General features: G+C 40.5%; 1 protein-coding gene across 4 annotated transcripts in view; it reads right to left on the bottom strand.

Annotated features, from left to right (window-relative positions):
- Nucleotides 1-13,076, bottom strand: part of SLC15A2 (solute carrier family 15 member 2) — a 77,726-nt gene that overhangs the window by 24,223 nt on the left and 40,427 nt on the right. For 2 of the 4 annotated variants that reach the window (XM_055383765.2, XM_063704100.1), the window contains exon 20: nucleotides 5,451-5,597. In XM_055383765.2, the coding sequence (XP_055239740.1) occupies nucleotides 5,451-5,597 (147 nt within the window). Of the gene's footprint in view, nucleotides 1-2,114; nucleotides 4,116-4,457; nucleotides 4,563-5,450; nucleotides 5,598-13,076 lie in introns of those variants that run through there. The other 2 variants (XM_019024595.3, XM_019024596.3) reach the window with 2 other exon arrangements.

Raw genomic sequence — 13,076 nt, 5'->3', positions numbered from 1 at the left:
GGAGTGAGCTTTTTTCTTTCTTTCTTTCTTTTTCTTTTCTTTTCTTTTCTTTTCTTTTTCCTTCCTTCCTTCCTTCCTTCCTTCCTTCCTTCCTTCCTCTCTCTCTCTCTCTCTCTCTCCACCCCCCACCGCTTCTTTCATTTTGAGACAGGGTCCTATTGTCCAGGCTGGAGTACAGTGGTGTGATCATAGCTCATTGCAGCTTTAAGCACCTGGGCTCAAGGGATTGTTCTGCCTCAGCCTCCTGAGAAGCTGGGGTTGCAGGTGCACACCACCACACCCAGCTAATTTTTTTATTTTTATTTCTTGTAGAGAGGGGGTCTCATTATGTTGCCTAGAATGGTCTTGAACTTCCGGCTTCAAAGAATCTTCCTGCCTTATCTTTGCAAAGAATTGAGATTACAGGTGTAAGTCACCACATCTGGCTCATTTCTTTCTTTTAAATTGTGTATCCAAACTACACTCAAATCTTGTCAGTTCTAGCTTAAAGTTTAATTCCAAGTCAAACCATTTCTCTCCACCTCCACTACTATCACCTTGTCCAAGTCACTACCATCTATTGCCTGAACTATTGCAAAAGCCTCCTAACTAAACTCCTTACTTCTTTTCCTTCCTGACTATAGATAATTCTCCCCTTAGCAGCCAAAGTGATCTTAAATGATCACATTATGTCACTCTCATGTTCTAAACTTCCAATGGTTTAACATGTCACTTAGAATAACATCAAAATGTCTTACAATGGTGACAGTCATATATGTCCATATATAGTCAGAGTCTTTAATATGCAAATGTTAAGAAAAACTGCATATTGCAGTTTCAGTCAATGACAGACCAAATATGTGATGGTGGTCCCATTAGATTATAATACTGCATTTATACCTCTTTTCCAATTTGTGTATCCACATTTTTTCAAATGAATTATGTCATTCACTTTTTAAAAAATTGATACGTAACAGATATAGACATTTTCAGAGCACATATGAATAATTTGATACATCTATATAATGTGTAAAGTTTTTTGTACCTTTTCTATGTTTAGATATGTTTAAGTATAAAAATACCATTGTGTTACAATTGCCTGCAGCATTTAATACAGTAACATGCTGTGCAGGTTTGTAGCCTAGGAGAAACAGTCTACACCATATAGCTGGAGAAACAGTCTACACCATATAGCTTAGATGTGTAGTAGGCTATACCATAGGTTTGTGTAAGTACACTCTATGATGTTTGCATAATGACAAAATTGCTTAACAATGCATTCCTCAAATGTATCCCTGTCATTAAGTGATAAGTGCTAGAATGTAAGCCCACATTATGATGTAGTTTCCAAAAACAACTCATGTTACCTTACACTGCATTAACAGAAGTGCATTGTTTGAAGAAAGGCAGGTGCTAGTTCTTCCAGTCAGACTACTTTGGAATGTTATATTTGACTCCAGGTATTTCATATTAAGATATCTTAATATTAATTGCTCTATTTCAGATAAAGAATGTTTTTCAGAAGACAGAAAGTAGGATGGTAAAAGGACAAATTATGCCTGGTGAGGAACCATTACAGGAACCGAGAATCTTTACCTTGAATACTTGATGATTAGGGAAGAGCCATGAAAGTTCTCCCCAAACAGCTAAACATCTGCCACATGAAAAAGGGGGTATACATATTCTTTTTTTTTTTTTTTTAGATGAAGTCTCACTCTTGTCCCCCAGGCTAGAGTGTGATGGCGTGATCTCGGCTCATTGCAACCTCTGCCTCCCGGGTTCAAGCAATTCTTCTGCTTCAGCCTCCCGAGTAGCTGGGATTACAGGCACCTGCCATCACACTTGGCTAATTTTTGTACTTTTAGTAGAGACACGGTTTCACCATATTGGCCAGGCTGGTCTCGAACTCCTGACCTCAGGTGATCCACCTGTCTCAGCCTCCCAAAGTGCTGGGATTACAGGCGTGAGCCACTGTGCCTGGCCGGCTGTTATACTTATTCTTGTTAGCTACAGGGGAAAAAAAACAATGGTAGGAGGTTTCAGAGAGGAAGCTCAGCACTTACAAGGAAGAACTGCTCAACAGTTTTTTCCAAACCAATGTTCTGCAGCATACATGTTAATTTAAACAAGGTATCTTGTGTCTTTACTGCAGGATATCTCAGAGTCTTTAATATGCAAATGTTAAGAAAAGGATACAGTATGCCACATTTCCCAAACTTATTTGTCCATAGACACTTCTATTTACAGAACTGTGTTAATGTCTCTTGAAACAATGGTCATAGAACAGTTTGGGTTAAAGCTATTTAAAAATGAACAGGCTGTCTTCTAAAGGAGTAGGGTCAGGTTCACATCAAGATATCTGGAAAAACTGGTTGGTCTGGCTGCCGCTCTTATACTTCTGAAATGCTTGTCATTAAAACTGAAGTATATAAAGTTTGGACACTTAGAGCAATTTCTCTTACCTGTTAACAGTAACATTATCTGTTAATATTAACAGGTGCCTGTTAACATGAACATTGTTACGTATTAACATTAACAGTATGAGACCCAACACTGTTCTACATGAGAATAATGTTTTAAAACCAATGGAAATGAAGCTCTCTAGAACAGTGATTCTGAACTTTTTTCCTAGTAACACACTGCACAGTCGTGCCATTCCCGTGTCTATCCTCTGATTCATTCATTGTGTATGAGGTAATGTTTCTCAATTTTTTTTCATGACCATACACATACACAAACAAAACCCTCATGCTCTACCATCCCTACTCCCACAAATTTTGATAGGAACCTCACATAGGACCATGCTCCTCTATTGACATTTCCATTTTAGAACCTCAAACCTAGAGCATTAATGTAACTTTTTTTGAATAAAAAGAAAATTTCTAGGCTTCAAGGCAGAAATGGTATTTAAAACTTATGGGAAAAGTAAATCAGGAAAACAACATCAAAAAGGAACTACTTTGATATTTTTGAGGCTAAATGGAAACATTAATAAAGGAAGTTGGACTTATAGAAACATTGTTGTTATTGAATATTTGCTGCAATAAGCAAGACAAGGTGTAATAATAAGAAAAAGCTGGATCAGCAAGGTTGACAAGACAAGGTTGCAAATTATAATTATTGTTTATACAACTGTTCACTGAAGGGCATAGACCAGCGCCATAGAGGCTAAGAAGAATGTACTCTGTAAAAGAATGACTGGCTCTTCAGGATTTCTACAACTTACACCTGTTCCTATTCTCCAGAACAATGTTTACTAATGCTTACTATCTCTAATCTGGTTTCCATGATCTATCCATACCAAGAAAGGAGGGTTTGGATAACTAAATAAAATACTATCATAATCAGAGAGATATAACTTCTCCTGTGTTTTAATAAAATGGCATTCTGCTTCCTACCATCTATATTGACAAATTTACTAAAGTCATATTAAACCTAGAGAGCTGACAAGCCAGGCCCTGGCTGGACCAGATCACATCATACATACCAATTCTTGAGGCCCCTGTGAATAGCATAATTACATTGCTTATAAAAAAAAAAACTTGAAATACCATTTCTTTGTTATTCTGCAATTTTGCCTCTAAATCAGCACCTCAAAAATTAGGGCCATCAGTCCTAAATGGCAGTTACCTATAAAGGAATTCCCATAACTTTGCATACCCACAGAGAATGATCTCCATTATACGTGTGTATTTTCATGGTCATTTGGAGACACCAGGCCAGCTCCAGCAACACTGCACAAGTTTTAATGAGTTCACTGATGGACGGGCAGACATAGAGTCTCTGGGGCCTTATTTAAAGATGTACTGGAAAATCAGTCCTGGAACTTCTGTCATTGGAGAAAGGTGGAGGAGATCAGCTCTGATATGCTGCTATCTCTCTTGTCTAATCCAGTAGAAGAAAAAAAATGCTTCAAGACAGGGCCAGGAATTGGGGTCAGGACAGAATCTAGGGAGTCATCAGAGTTTTGTCTTCTTGGTCTCTAGTTTGATCATGTTCCCCTGGATGTGAGGAATGTGCTTATCTGCTGGACCCCGCATATCCTCTGTCTTTACAGGAACATAGTAGTAGCCCATGATGGAGAAGATCAGGCAGATCACCAGCAGGAGGCAGGAAAACAAAATGAATTCGGCCCACTGCAGGGGGAAATAAATATGAGAAGAATATGGAGAAACCTGAAACTAAAGAGATCTTTACAGGATGAGGAGTGGGGAGCAGACTGACCTGGGATCACCAGTTTAACCAGACTTTTGCTGGACAAAGACTGGGTTCACTGGCCTCTCCTCACATAGGTATATTGCAGTCATTATTGCCACTTACATATGTCTATTTTCCTGGTAAAGTCTGTATATCTAACCCATTTCATGTCACAGCACTGAATGGGGAATATGGGAAGCAGAGAGATGGGGGAAAGGGAGAAGAGAAAGCTGGAGGAAAAACTTGAGTAGAAATGAATCCTGCTTCCCTCAGATCCATACCTGTACCAGGCCACTGAACTGTGCCACAACAAGCACGATGATATTCCCAACTGCAATTGTCAATAGCCAAGCTGCCTGGAGCACAGATTTCATGCTAGAGGGAGCCTGGGGATGACACAAGTTTGAAAGTAAACAAACTCCCTTCACTGCCCTCATGCCCCATGCATCCAGGAAACTTCTCCCACAAAAGCTTCCAAGTTAGAACTTCTCTTATTAAGTTCAGCTATCACATTGATTCAGAGGGTGTTAATAATGTAAACAGTAAGAATAAGATGAAGCTCCTAACTGAATATTTTTAAACTCATTATGTCATATAATCTTCATTACAATCCTAAGAGATAAGTTCTATTCGTATTCTTATACATTTAAAAAATAGTATTACAGGCTGGGCGCAGTAGCTCAAGCCTATAATCCTAGCACTTTGGGAGGCCAAGGTGGGCAGATCATCCAAGGTCAGGAGTTAGAGACCAGCCTGGCCAACATAGTGAAACCCTGTCTCTACTAAAAATACAAAAATTAGCCAGGAATGGTGGTGTGCGCCTATAATCCCAGCTACTCAAGAGGCCGAGGCAGGAGAATCGCTTGAACCGGGGAGGCAGATGGAGTCTCGCTCTGTCGCTCAGGCTGGAATGCAGTGAGCTGAGATCGTGCCACTGCACTCCAGCCTGGGCAACAGCATTACAGAGATAGTAATTTACTTGCTCAAGGTTACACAATAGGTCATGCAGCCAAAATTTGAACACGGGAAGTCTGACTCTGCAGCTCTTCATTTTAATCTTTAATCTCTTTCCTAGAACCCCAAAATCATAGACTCCCATGCTGCACTGTCATGACCTGGGGAGTTAAGATGTTCAGGTCATATATGTTCAGGGTCATAAATAAGGTACCCAAGGCCAAAAGAGATAAGTTACCTATTTAAGTCAGTGCTAGAATTAAAATTCATTGTCCTTCAAGTAATGTCTCAATTTCTACCTTCTATTTGCAAAAACTTACCTGAGAATAAGAAAACTCAAGACCTGTGACAGAGAACATGACCTCCCCAGCTGTAACCAGGGCATATTGTGGTAGCTGCCATGCAATGGACATTTTGTTGGCTGGAATGTCTTCAATCTTCCAGGCCTGAAGACCCTGATTGGTGTTCTTAGGGAAAGAGAAAATGGAAATGGACTTGTCAGTAGTCTCAAGTAAATATTTCTAACTACAGCATTCTATGATCTTATATCCATCCTTTTTGTATTTTCATTCTTCAGCCACTTTCAGGAAATTGAGCATTTCTACACAATTCCAGCTTTTCAAAACTTCTTTTCGTAATATTATGCTCACTCGCCTAGATTCAATCAGATATCATTATTGACAGAGACTTTAAATGAGAGAATATTTTGATATTGCAGTTTGGATTTCCACCGTTTTGCCCTATCAGGCATTTTGATCCTGGACAACATTTTAAACATAAAATGGCATCTGAATTACACAAACAAAATAAATTTTCAGATAATTCCCTTGATAAGGGTGTGTTTATTCTTTGAGCAGAGATTATACTTCTCTCCTCAGGCTATGCCCAGGCCTGCTATGGTTATCAGCCTGGTAGAAATGAAGTAGTGGAAATTGAAGAAAACGAACAAGATTAGAAGAACAGATTCTTTTGCAACAAGGGTTAAAGTGTTGCTGCTTTTGGCCAGGAGGGTTAAAAGAGACATGGAGGTGGCTGGAGCCAAGATGGCCGAATAGGAACAGCTCCGGTCTACAGCTCCCAGTGTGAGCGACGCAGAAGACGGGTGATTTCTGCGTTTCCATCTGAGGTAACGGGCTCATTTCACTAGGAAGTGCCAGACAGTGGGCGCAGGTAAGTGGGTGCAGCACATCGTGCACAAGCCGAAGCAGGGCGAGGCATTGCCTCACTCGGGAAGTGCAAGGGGTCAGGGAGTTCCGTTTCCTAGTCAAAGAAAGGGGTGACAGACGGCACCTGGAAAATCGGGTCGCTCCCACCGGAATACTGCACTTTTCCGACGGGCTTAAAAAACGGCGCACCACGAGATTATATCCCGCACCTGGCTGGGAGGGTCCTACGCCCACGGAGTCTCGCTGATTGCTAGCACAGCAGTCTGAGATCAAACTGCAAGGCGGCAGCCAGCCTGGGGGAGGGGCACCCGCCATTGCCCAGGCTTGCTTAGGTAAACAAAGCAGCCAGAAAGCTCCAACTGGGTGGAGCCCACCACAGCTCAAGGAGGCTTGCCTGCCTCTGTAGGCTCCATCTCTGGGGGCAGGGCACAGACAAACAAAAAGACAGCAGTAACCTCTGCAGACTTAAATGTCCCTGTCTGACAGCTTTGAAGAGAGCAGTGGTTCTCCCAGCACGCAGCTGGAGATCTGAGAACGAGCAGACTGCCTCCTCAAGTGGGTCCCTGACCCCTGACCCCTGAGCAGCCTAACTGGGAGGCACCCCCCAGCAGGGGCAGACTGACACCTCACACGGCCAGGTACTCCAACAGACCTGCAGCTGAGGGTCCTGTCTGTTAGAAGGAAAACTAACAAACAGAAAGGACATCCACACCAAAAACCCATCTGTACATCACCATCATCAAAGACCAAAAGTAGATAAAACCACAAAGATGGGGAAAAAACAGAACAGAAAAACTGGAAACTCTAAAAAGCAGAGCGCCTCTCCTCCTCCAAAGGAACGCAGTTCCTCATCAGCAACGGAACAAAGCCGGATGGAGAATGACTTTGATGAGCTGAGAGAAGAAGGCTTCAGGCAATCAAATTACTCTGAGCTATGAGAGGACATTCAAACCAAAGGCAAAGAAGTTGAAAACTTTGAAAAAAATTTAGAGGAATGTATAACTAAAATAACCAATACAGAGAAGTGCTTAAAGGAGCTGATGGAGGTGAAAACCAAGGCTCGAGAACTACGTGAAGAATGCAGAAGCCTCAGGAGCCAATGCGATCCACTGGAAGAAAGGCTATCAGCGACGGAAGATGAAATGAATGAAATGAAGTGAGAAGGGAAGTTTAGAGAAAAAAGAATAAAAAGAAATGAGCAAAGCCTCCAAGAAATATGGGACTATGTGAAAAGACCAAATCTACGTCTGATTGGTGTACCTGAAAGTGATGGGGAGAATGGAACCAAGTTGGAAAACACTCTGCAGGATATTATCCAGGAGAACTTCCCCAATCTAGCAAGGCACGCCAACGTTCAGATTCAGGAAATACAGAAAACGCCACAAAGATACTCCTCAAGAAGAGCAACTGCAAGAAACATAATTATCAGATTCACCAAAGTTGAAATGAAGGAAAAAATATTAAGGGCAGCCAGAGAGAAAGGTCGGGTTACCCTCAAAGGGAAGCCCATCAGACTAACAGCAGATCTCTCGGCAGAAACCCTACAAGCCAGAAGAGAGTGGGGGCCAATATTCAACATTCTTAAAGAAAAGAATTTTCAACCCAGAATTTCATATCCAGCCAAACTAAGCTTCATAAGTGAAGGAGAAATAACATCCTTTACAGGCAAGCAAATGCTGAGAGATTTTGTCACCACCAGGCCTGCCCTAAAAGAGCTCCTGAAGGAAGTGCTAAACATGGAAAGGAACAACCAGTACCAGCCACTGCAAAATCATGCCAAAATGTAAAGACCATCGAGACTAGGAAGAAACTGCATCAACTAACGAGCAAAATAACCAGCTAACATCATAATGCCAGGATCAAATTCACACATAACAACATTAACTTTAAATGTAAATGGACTAAATGCTCCAATTAAAAGACACAGACTGGCAAATTGGATAAAGAGTCAAGACCCATCAGTGTGCTGTATTCAGGAAACCCATCTCATGTACAGAGACACACATAGGCTCAAAATAAAAGGGTGGAGGAAGATCTACCAAGCAAATGGAAAACAAAAAAAGGCAGGGGTTGCAATCCTAGTCTCTGATAAAACAGACTTTAAACCAACAAAGATCAAGAGAGACAAAGAAGGCCATTACATAATGGTAAAGGGATCAATTCAACAAGAAGAGCTAACTATCCTAAATATATATGCACCCAATACAGGAGCACCCAGAGTCATAAAGCAAGTCCTCAGTGACCTACAAAGAGACTGAGACTCCCACACATTAATAATGGGAGACTTTAACACCCCACTGTCAACATTAGACAGATCAAAGAGACAGAAAGTCAACAAGGATACCCAGGAATTGAACTCAGCTCTGCACCAAGCAGACCTAATAGACATCTACAGAACTCTCCACCCCAAATCAACAGAATGTACATTTTTTTCAGCACCACACCACACCTATTCCAAAATTGACCACATACTTGGAAGTAAAGCTGTCCTCAGCAAATGTAAAAGAACAGAAATTATAACAAACTATCTCTCAGACCACAGTGCAATCAAACTAGAGCTCAGGATTAAGAATCTCACTCAAAACTGCTAAACTGCATGGAAACTGAAAAACCTGCTCCTGAATGACTACTGGGTAAATAACAAAATGAAGGCAGAAATAAAGATGTTCTTTGAAACCAACGAGAACAAAGACACAACATACCAGAATCTCTGGGACACATTCAAAGCAGTGTGTAGAAGGAAATTTATAGCACTAAATGCCCACAAGAGAAAGCAGGAAAGATTCAAAATTGACACCCTAACATCACAATTAAAAGAACTAGAGAAGCAAGAGCAAACACATTCAAAAGCTAGCAGAAGGCAAGAAATAACTAAAATCAGAGCAGAACTGAAGGACATAGAGACACAAAAAACCCTTCAAAAAATTAATGAATCCAGGAGCTGGTTTTTTGAAAGGATCAACAAAATAGATAGACTGCTAGCAAGACTAATAAAGAAAAAAAGAGAGAAGAATCAAATAGATGCAATAAAAAATGATAAAGGAGATATCACCACCGATCCCACAGAAATACAAACTACCATCAGAGAATACTACAAACACCTCTATGCAAATAAACTAGAAAATCTAGAAGAAATGGATAAATTCCTGGACATATACACCCTCCCAAGACTAAACCAGGAAGAAATTGAATCTCTGAATACACCAATAACAGGATGTGAAATTGTGGCAATAATCAATAGCTTACCAACCAAAAACAGTCCAGGACCAGATAGATGGATTCACAGCCGAATTCTACCAGAGGTACAAGGAGGAACTGGTACCATTCCTTCTGAAACTATTCCAATCAATAGAAAAAGAGGGAATCCTCCCTAACTCATTTTATGAGGCCAGCGTCATTCTGATACCAAAGTCGGGCAGAGACACAACCAAAACAGAGAATTTTAGACCAATATCCTTGATGAACATTGATGCAAAAATCCTCAATAAAATACTGGCAAAACGAATCCAGTAGCACATCAAAAAGCTTATCCACCATGATCAAGTGGGCTTCATCCCTGGAATGCAAGGCTGGTTCAATATACGCAAATCAATAAATGTAATCCAGCATATAAACAGAACCAATGACAAAAACCACATGATTATCTCAATAGATGCAGAAAAGGCCTTTGACAAAATTCAACAACGCTTCATGCTAAAAACTCTCAATAAATTAGGTATTGGTGGGATGCATTTCAAAATAATAAGAGCTATCTATGACAAACCCACAGCCAATATCATACTGAATGGGCAAAAACTGGAAGCATTCCCTTTGAAAACTGGCACAAGACAGGGATGCCCTCTCTCACCACTCCTATTCAACATAGTGTTGGAAGTTCTGCTAGGGCAATGAGGCAGGAGAAGGAAATAAAGGGTATTCAATTGGGAAAAGAGGAAGTCAAATTGTCCCTGTTTGCAGACGACATGATTGTATATCTAGAAAACCCCATTGTCTCAGCCCCAAATCTCCTTAAGCTGATAAGCAACTTCAGCAAAGTCTCAGGATACAAAATCAATGTACAAAAATCACAAGCATTCTTATACACCAAAAACAGACAAACAGCCAAATCATGAGTGAACTCCCATTCACAATTGCTTCAAAGAGAATAAAATACCTAGGAATCCAACTTACAAGGGATGTGAAGGACCTCTTCAAGGAGAACTACAATCCACTGCTCAAGGAAATAAAAGAGGATACAAACAAATGGAAGAACATTCCATGCTCATGGGTAGGAAGAATCAATATCGTGAAAATGGCCATACTGCCCAAGGTAATTTATAGATTCAATGCTATCCCCATCAAGCTACCAATGACTTTCTTCAAAGAATTGGAAAAAACTGCTTTACAGTTCATATGGAACCAAAAAAGAGCCCACATTGCCAAGTCAATCCTAAGCCAAAAGAACAATGCTGGAGGCATCACACTACCTGACTTCAAACTATACTGCAAGGCTACAGTAATCAAAACAGCATGGTACTGGTACCAAAACAGAGATATAGATCAATGGAACAGAACAGAGCCCTCAGAAATAATGCCATATATCTACAACTATCTGATATTTGACAAACCTGAGAAAAACAAGCAATGGGGAAAGGATTCCCTATTTAATAAATGGTGCTGGGAAAACTGGCTGGCCATATGTAGAAAGCTGAAACTGGATCCCTTCCTTACACCTTATACAAAAATCAATTCAAGATGGATTAAAGACTTAAACATTAGACCTAAAACCATAAAAACCCTAGAAGAAAACCTAGGCATTACCATTCAGGACATAGGCATGGGCAAGGACTTCATGTCTAAAACACCAAAAGCAATGGCAACAAAAGACAAAATTGACAAATGGGATCTAATTAAACTAAAGAGCTTCTGCACACCAAAACAAACTACCATCAGAGCGAACAGGCAACCTACAAAATGGGAGAAAATTTTCGCAACCTACTCATCTGACAAAGGGCTAATATCCAGAATCTACAATGAACTCCAACAAATTTACAAGAAAAAAACAAACAACCCCATCAAAAAGTGGGCGAAGGACACGAACAGACACTTCTCAAAAGAAGACATTTATGCAGCCAAAAAACACATGAAAAAATGCTCATCATCATTGGCCATCAGAGAAATGCAAATCAAAACCACAATGAGATATCATCTCACACCAGTTAGAATGGCAATCATTAAAAAGTCAGGAAACAACAGGTGCTGGAGAGGATGTGGAGAAATAGGAACACTTTTACACTGTTGGTGGGACTGTAAACTAGTTCAACCATTGTGGAAGTCAGTGTGGCGATTCCTCAGGGATCTAGAACTAGAAATACCATTTGACCCAGCCATCCCATTACTGGGTATATACCCAAAGGACTATAAATCATGCTGCTATAAAGACACATGCACACGTATGTTTATTGAGGCACTATTCACAATAGCAAAGACTTGGAACCAACCCAAATGTCCAACAATGATAGACTGGATTAAGAAAATGTGGCACATATACACCATGGAATACTATGCAGCCATAAAAAGTGATGAGTTCATGTCCTTTGTAGGGACATGGATGAAATTGGAAATCATCATTCTCAGTAAACTATCGCAAGAACAAAAAACCAAACACCGCATATTCTCACTCATAGGTGGGAATTGAACAATGAGATCACATGGACACAGGAAGGGGAACATCACACCCTGGGGACTGTTGTGGGGTGCGGGGAGCGGGGAGGGATAGCATTGGGAGATATACCTAATGCTAGATGACGAGTTAGTGGGTGCAGCGCACTAGCATGTCACATGTATACATATGTAACTAACCTGCACATTGTGCACATGTATCCTAAAACTTAAAGTATAATAATAAAAAAAAAGGCACACCAAAGGGATCAAGTTAATTAAATTAATTAATTAGTAAAATAAATAGAACTTTGTAGATTGGGTTCTCATCAAACCTCTAGAAATGTTCTCTCTTTTTCTTATTCACTATCTTTTAGTCTTTAATACAGTATGAATAATAATGAAATAACAAAATTAAAGTCAAGATTGACATCAAAATTAAAATCAGTTATTCTGCCCTGACTGCTAGGACAATTGTTTTTGACAGATCACAGTTAACTGATCCCCAAACTTTGTGTAGGGATTGACATTATTATCAGTTTCAGTATTTCAGACTGTGACATGCTAGCAGATCAAATTTCCAGAGAGTGAGAAGATCTGCATATGAAGCCGGCCAAGAAGACGTTAGTACTTTTTCATAAATAACTTGTGTTTGATTGGAGACATTAAAAAGACTGGAGCAGGCCGTGGCATCTCACAGTGATGGCTCAAGATAAATTATTTTTCTCCTTCCCCAAGACCCTTCGCTTGTTGTTGATGTTATCTCTTAACAACCCCTAGAGAGACAGTGGGCTTTCTAAAGTCACTGTAGAGCCAGGTGCGGTGACTCACGCTTGTAATCTCAACACTTTGGGAGGCTGAGGCTGGTGGATCATCTGAGGTCAGGAGTTTGAGACCAGCCTGGCCAACATGGCAAAACCCCATCTCTACTAAAAATACAAAAATTAGCTGGGCATGGTGGTGGTGGGTGCCTGTAATCCCAGATACTCGGGGAGGTTGAGGCAGGAGAATCACTTTAACCCGGGAGGCAGAGGTTGCAGTGAGTCGAGATGGTGCCACAGCACTCCAGCCTGGGCGACGAGAGTGAAACTCCGTCTCAAAAAAAATAAAAATAAAAATAAATAAAGTCACTGTAGAACC

Source organism: Gorilla gorilla, chromosome 2, assembly GCF_029281585.2.
Source record: "Gorilla gorilla gorilla isolate KB3781 chromosome 2, NHGRI_mGorGor1-v2.1_pri, whole genome shotgun sequence".
In the NCBI taxonomy this organism is placed as follows: Eukaryota; Metazoa; Chordata; class Mammalia; order Primates; family Hominidae; genus Gorilla; species Gorilla gorilla.
Note: the sequence above shows the minus strand (reverse complement) of the source record. Positions and strands in the feature narration are given on the sequence as shown.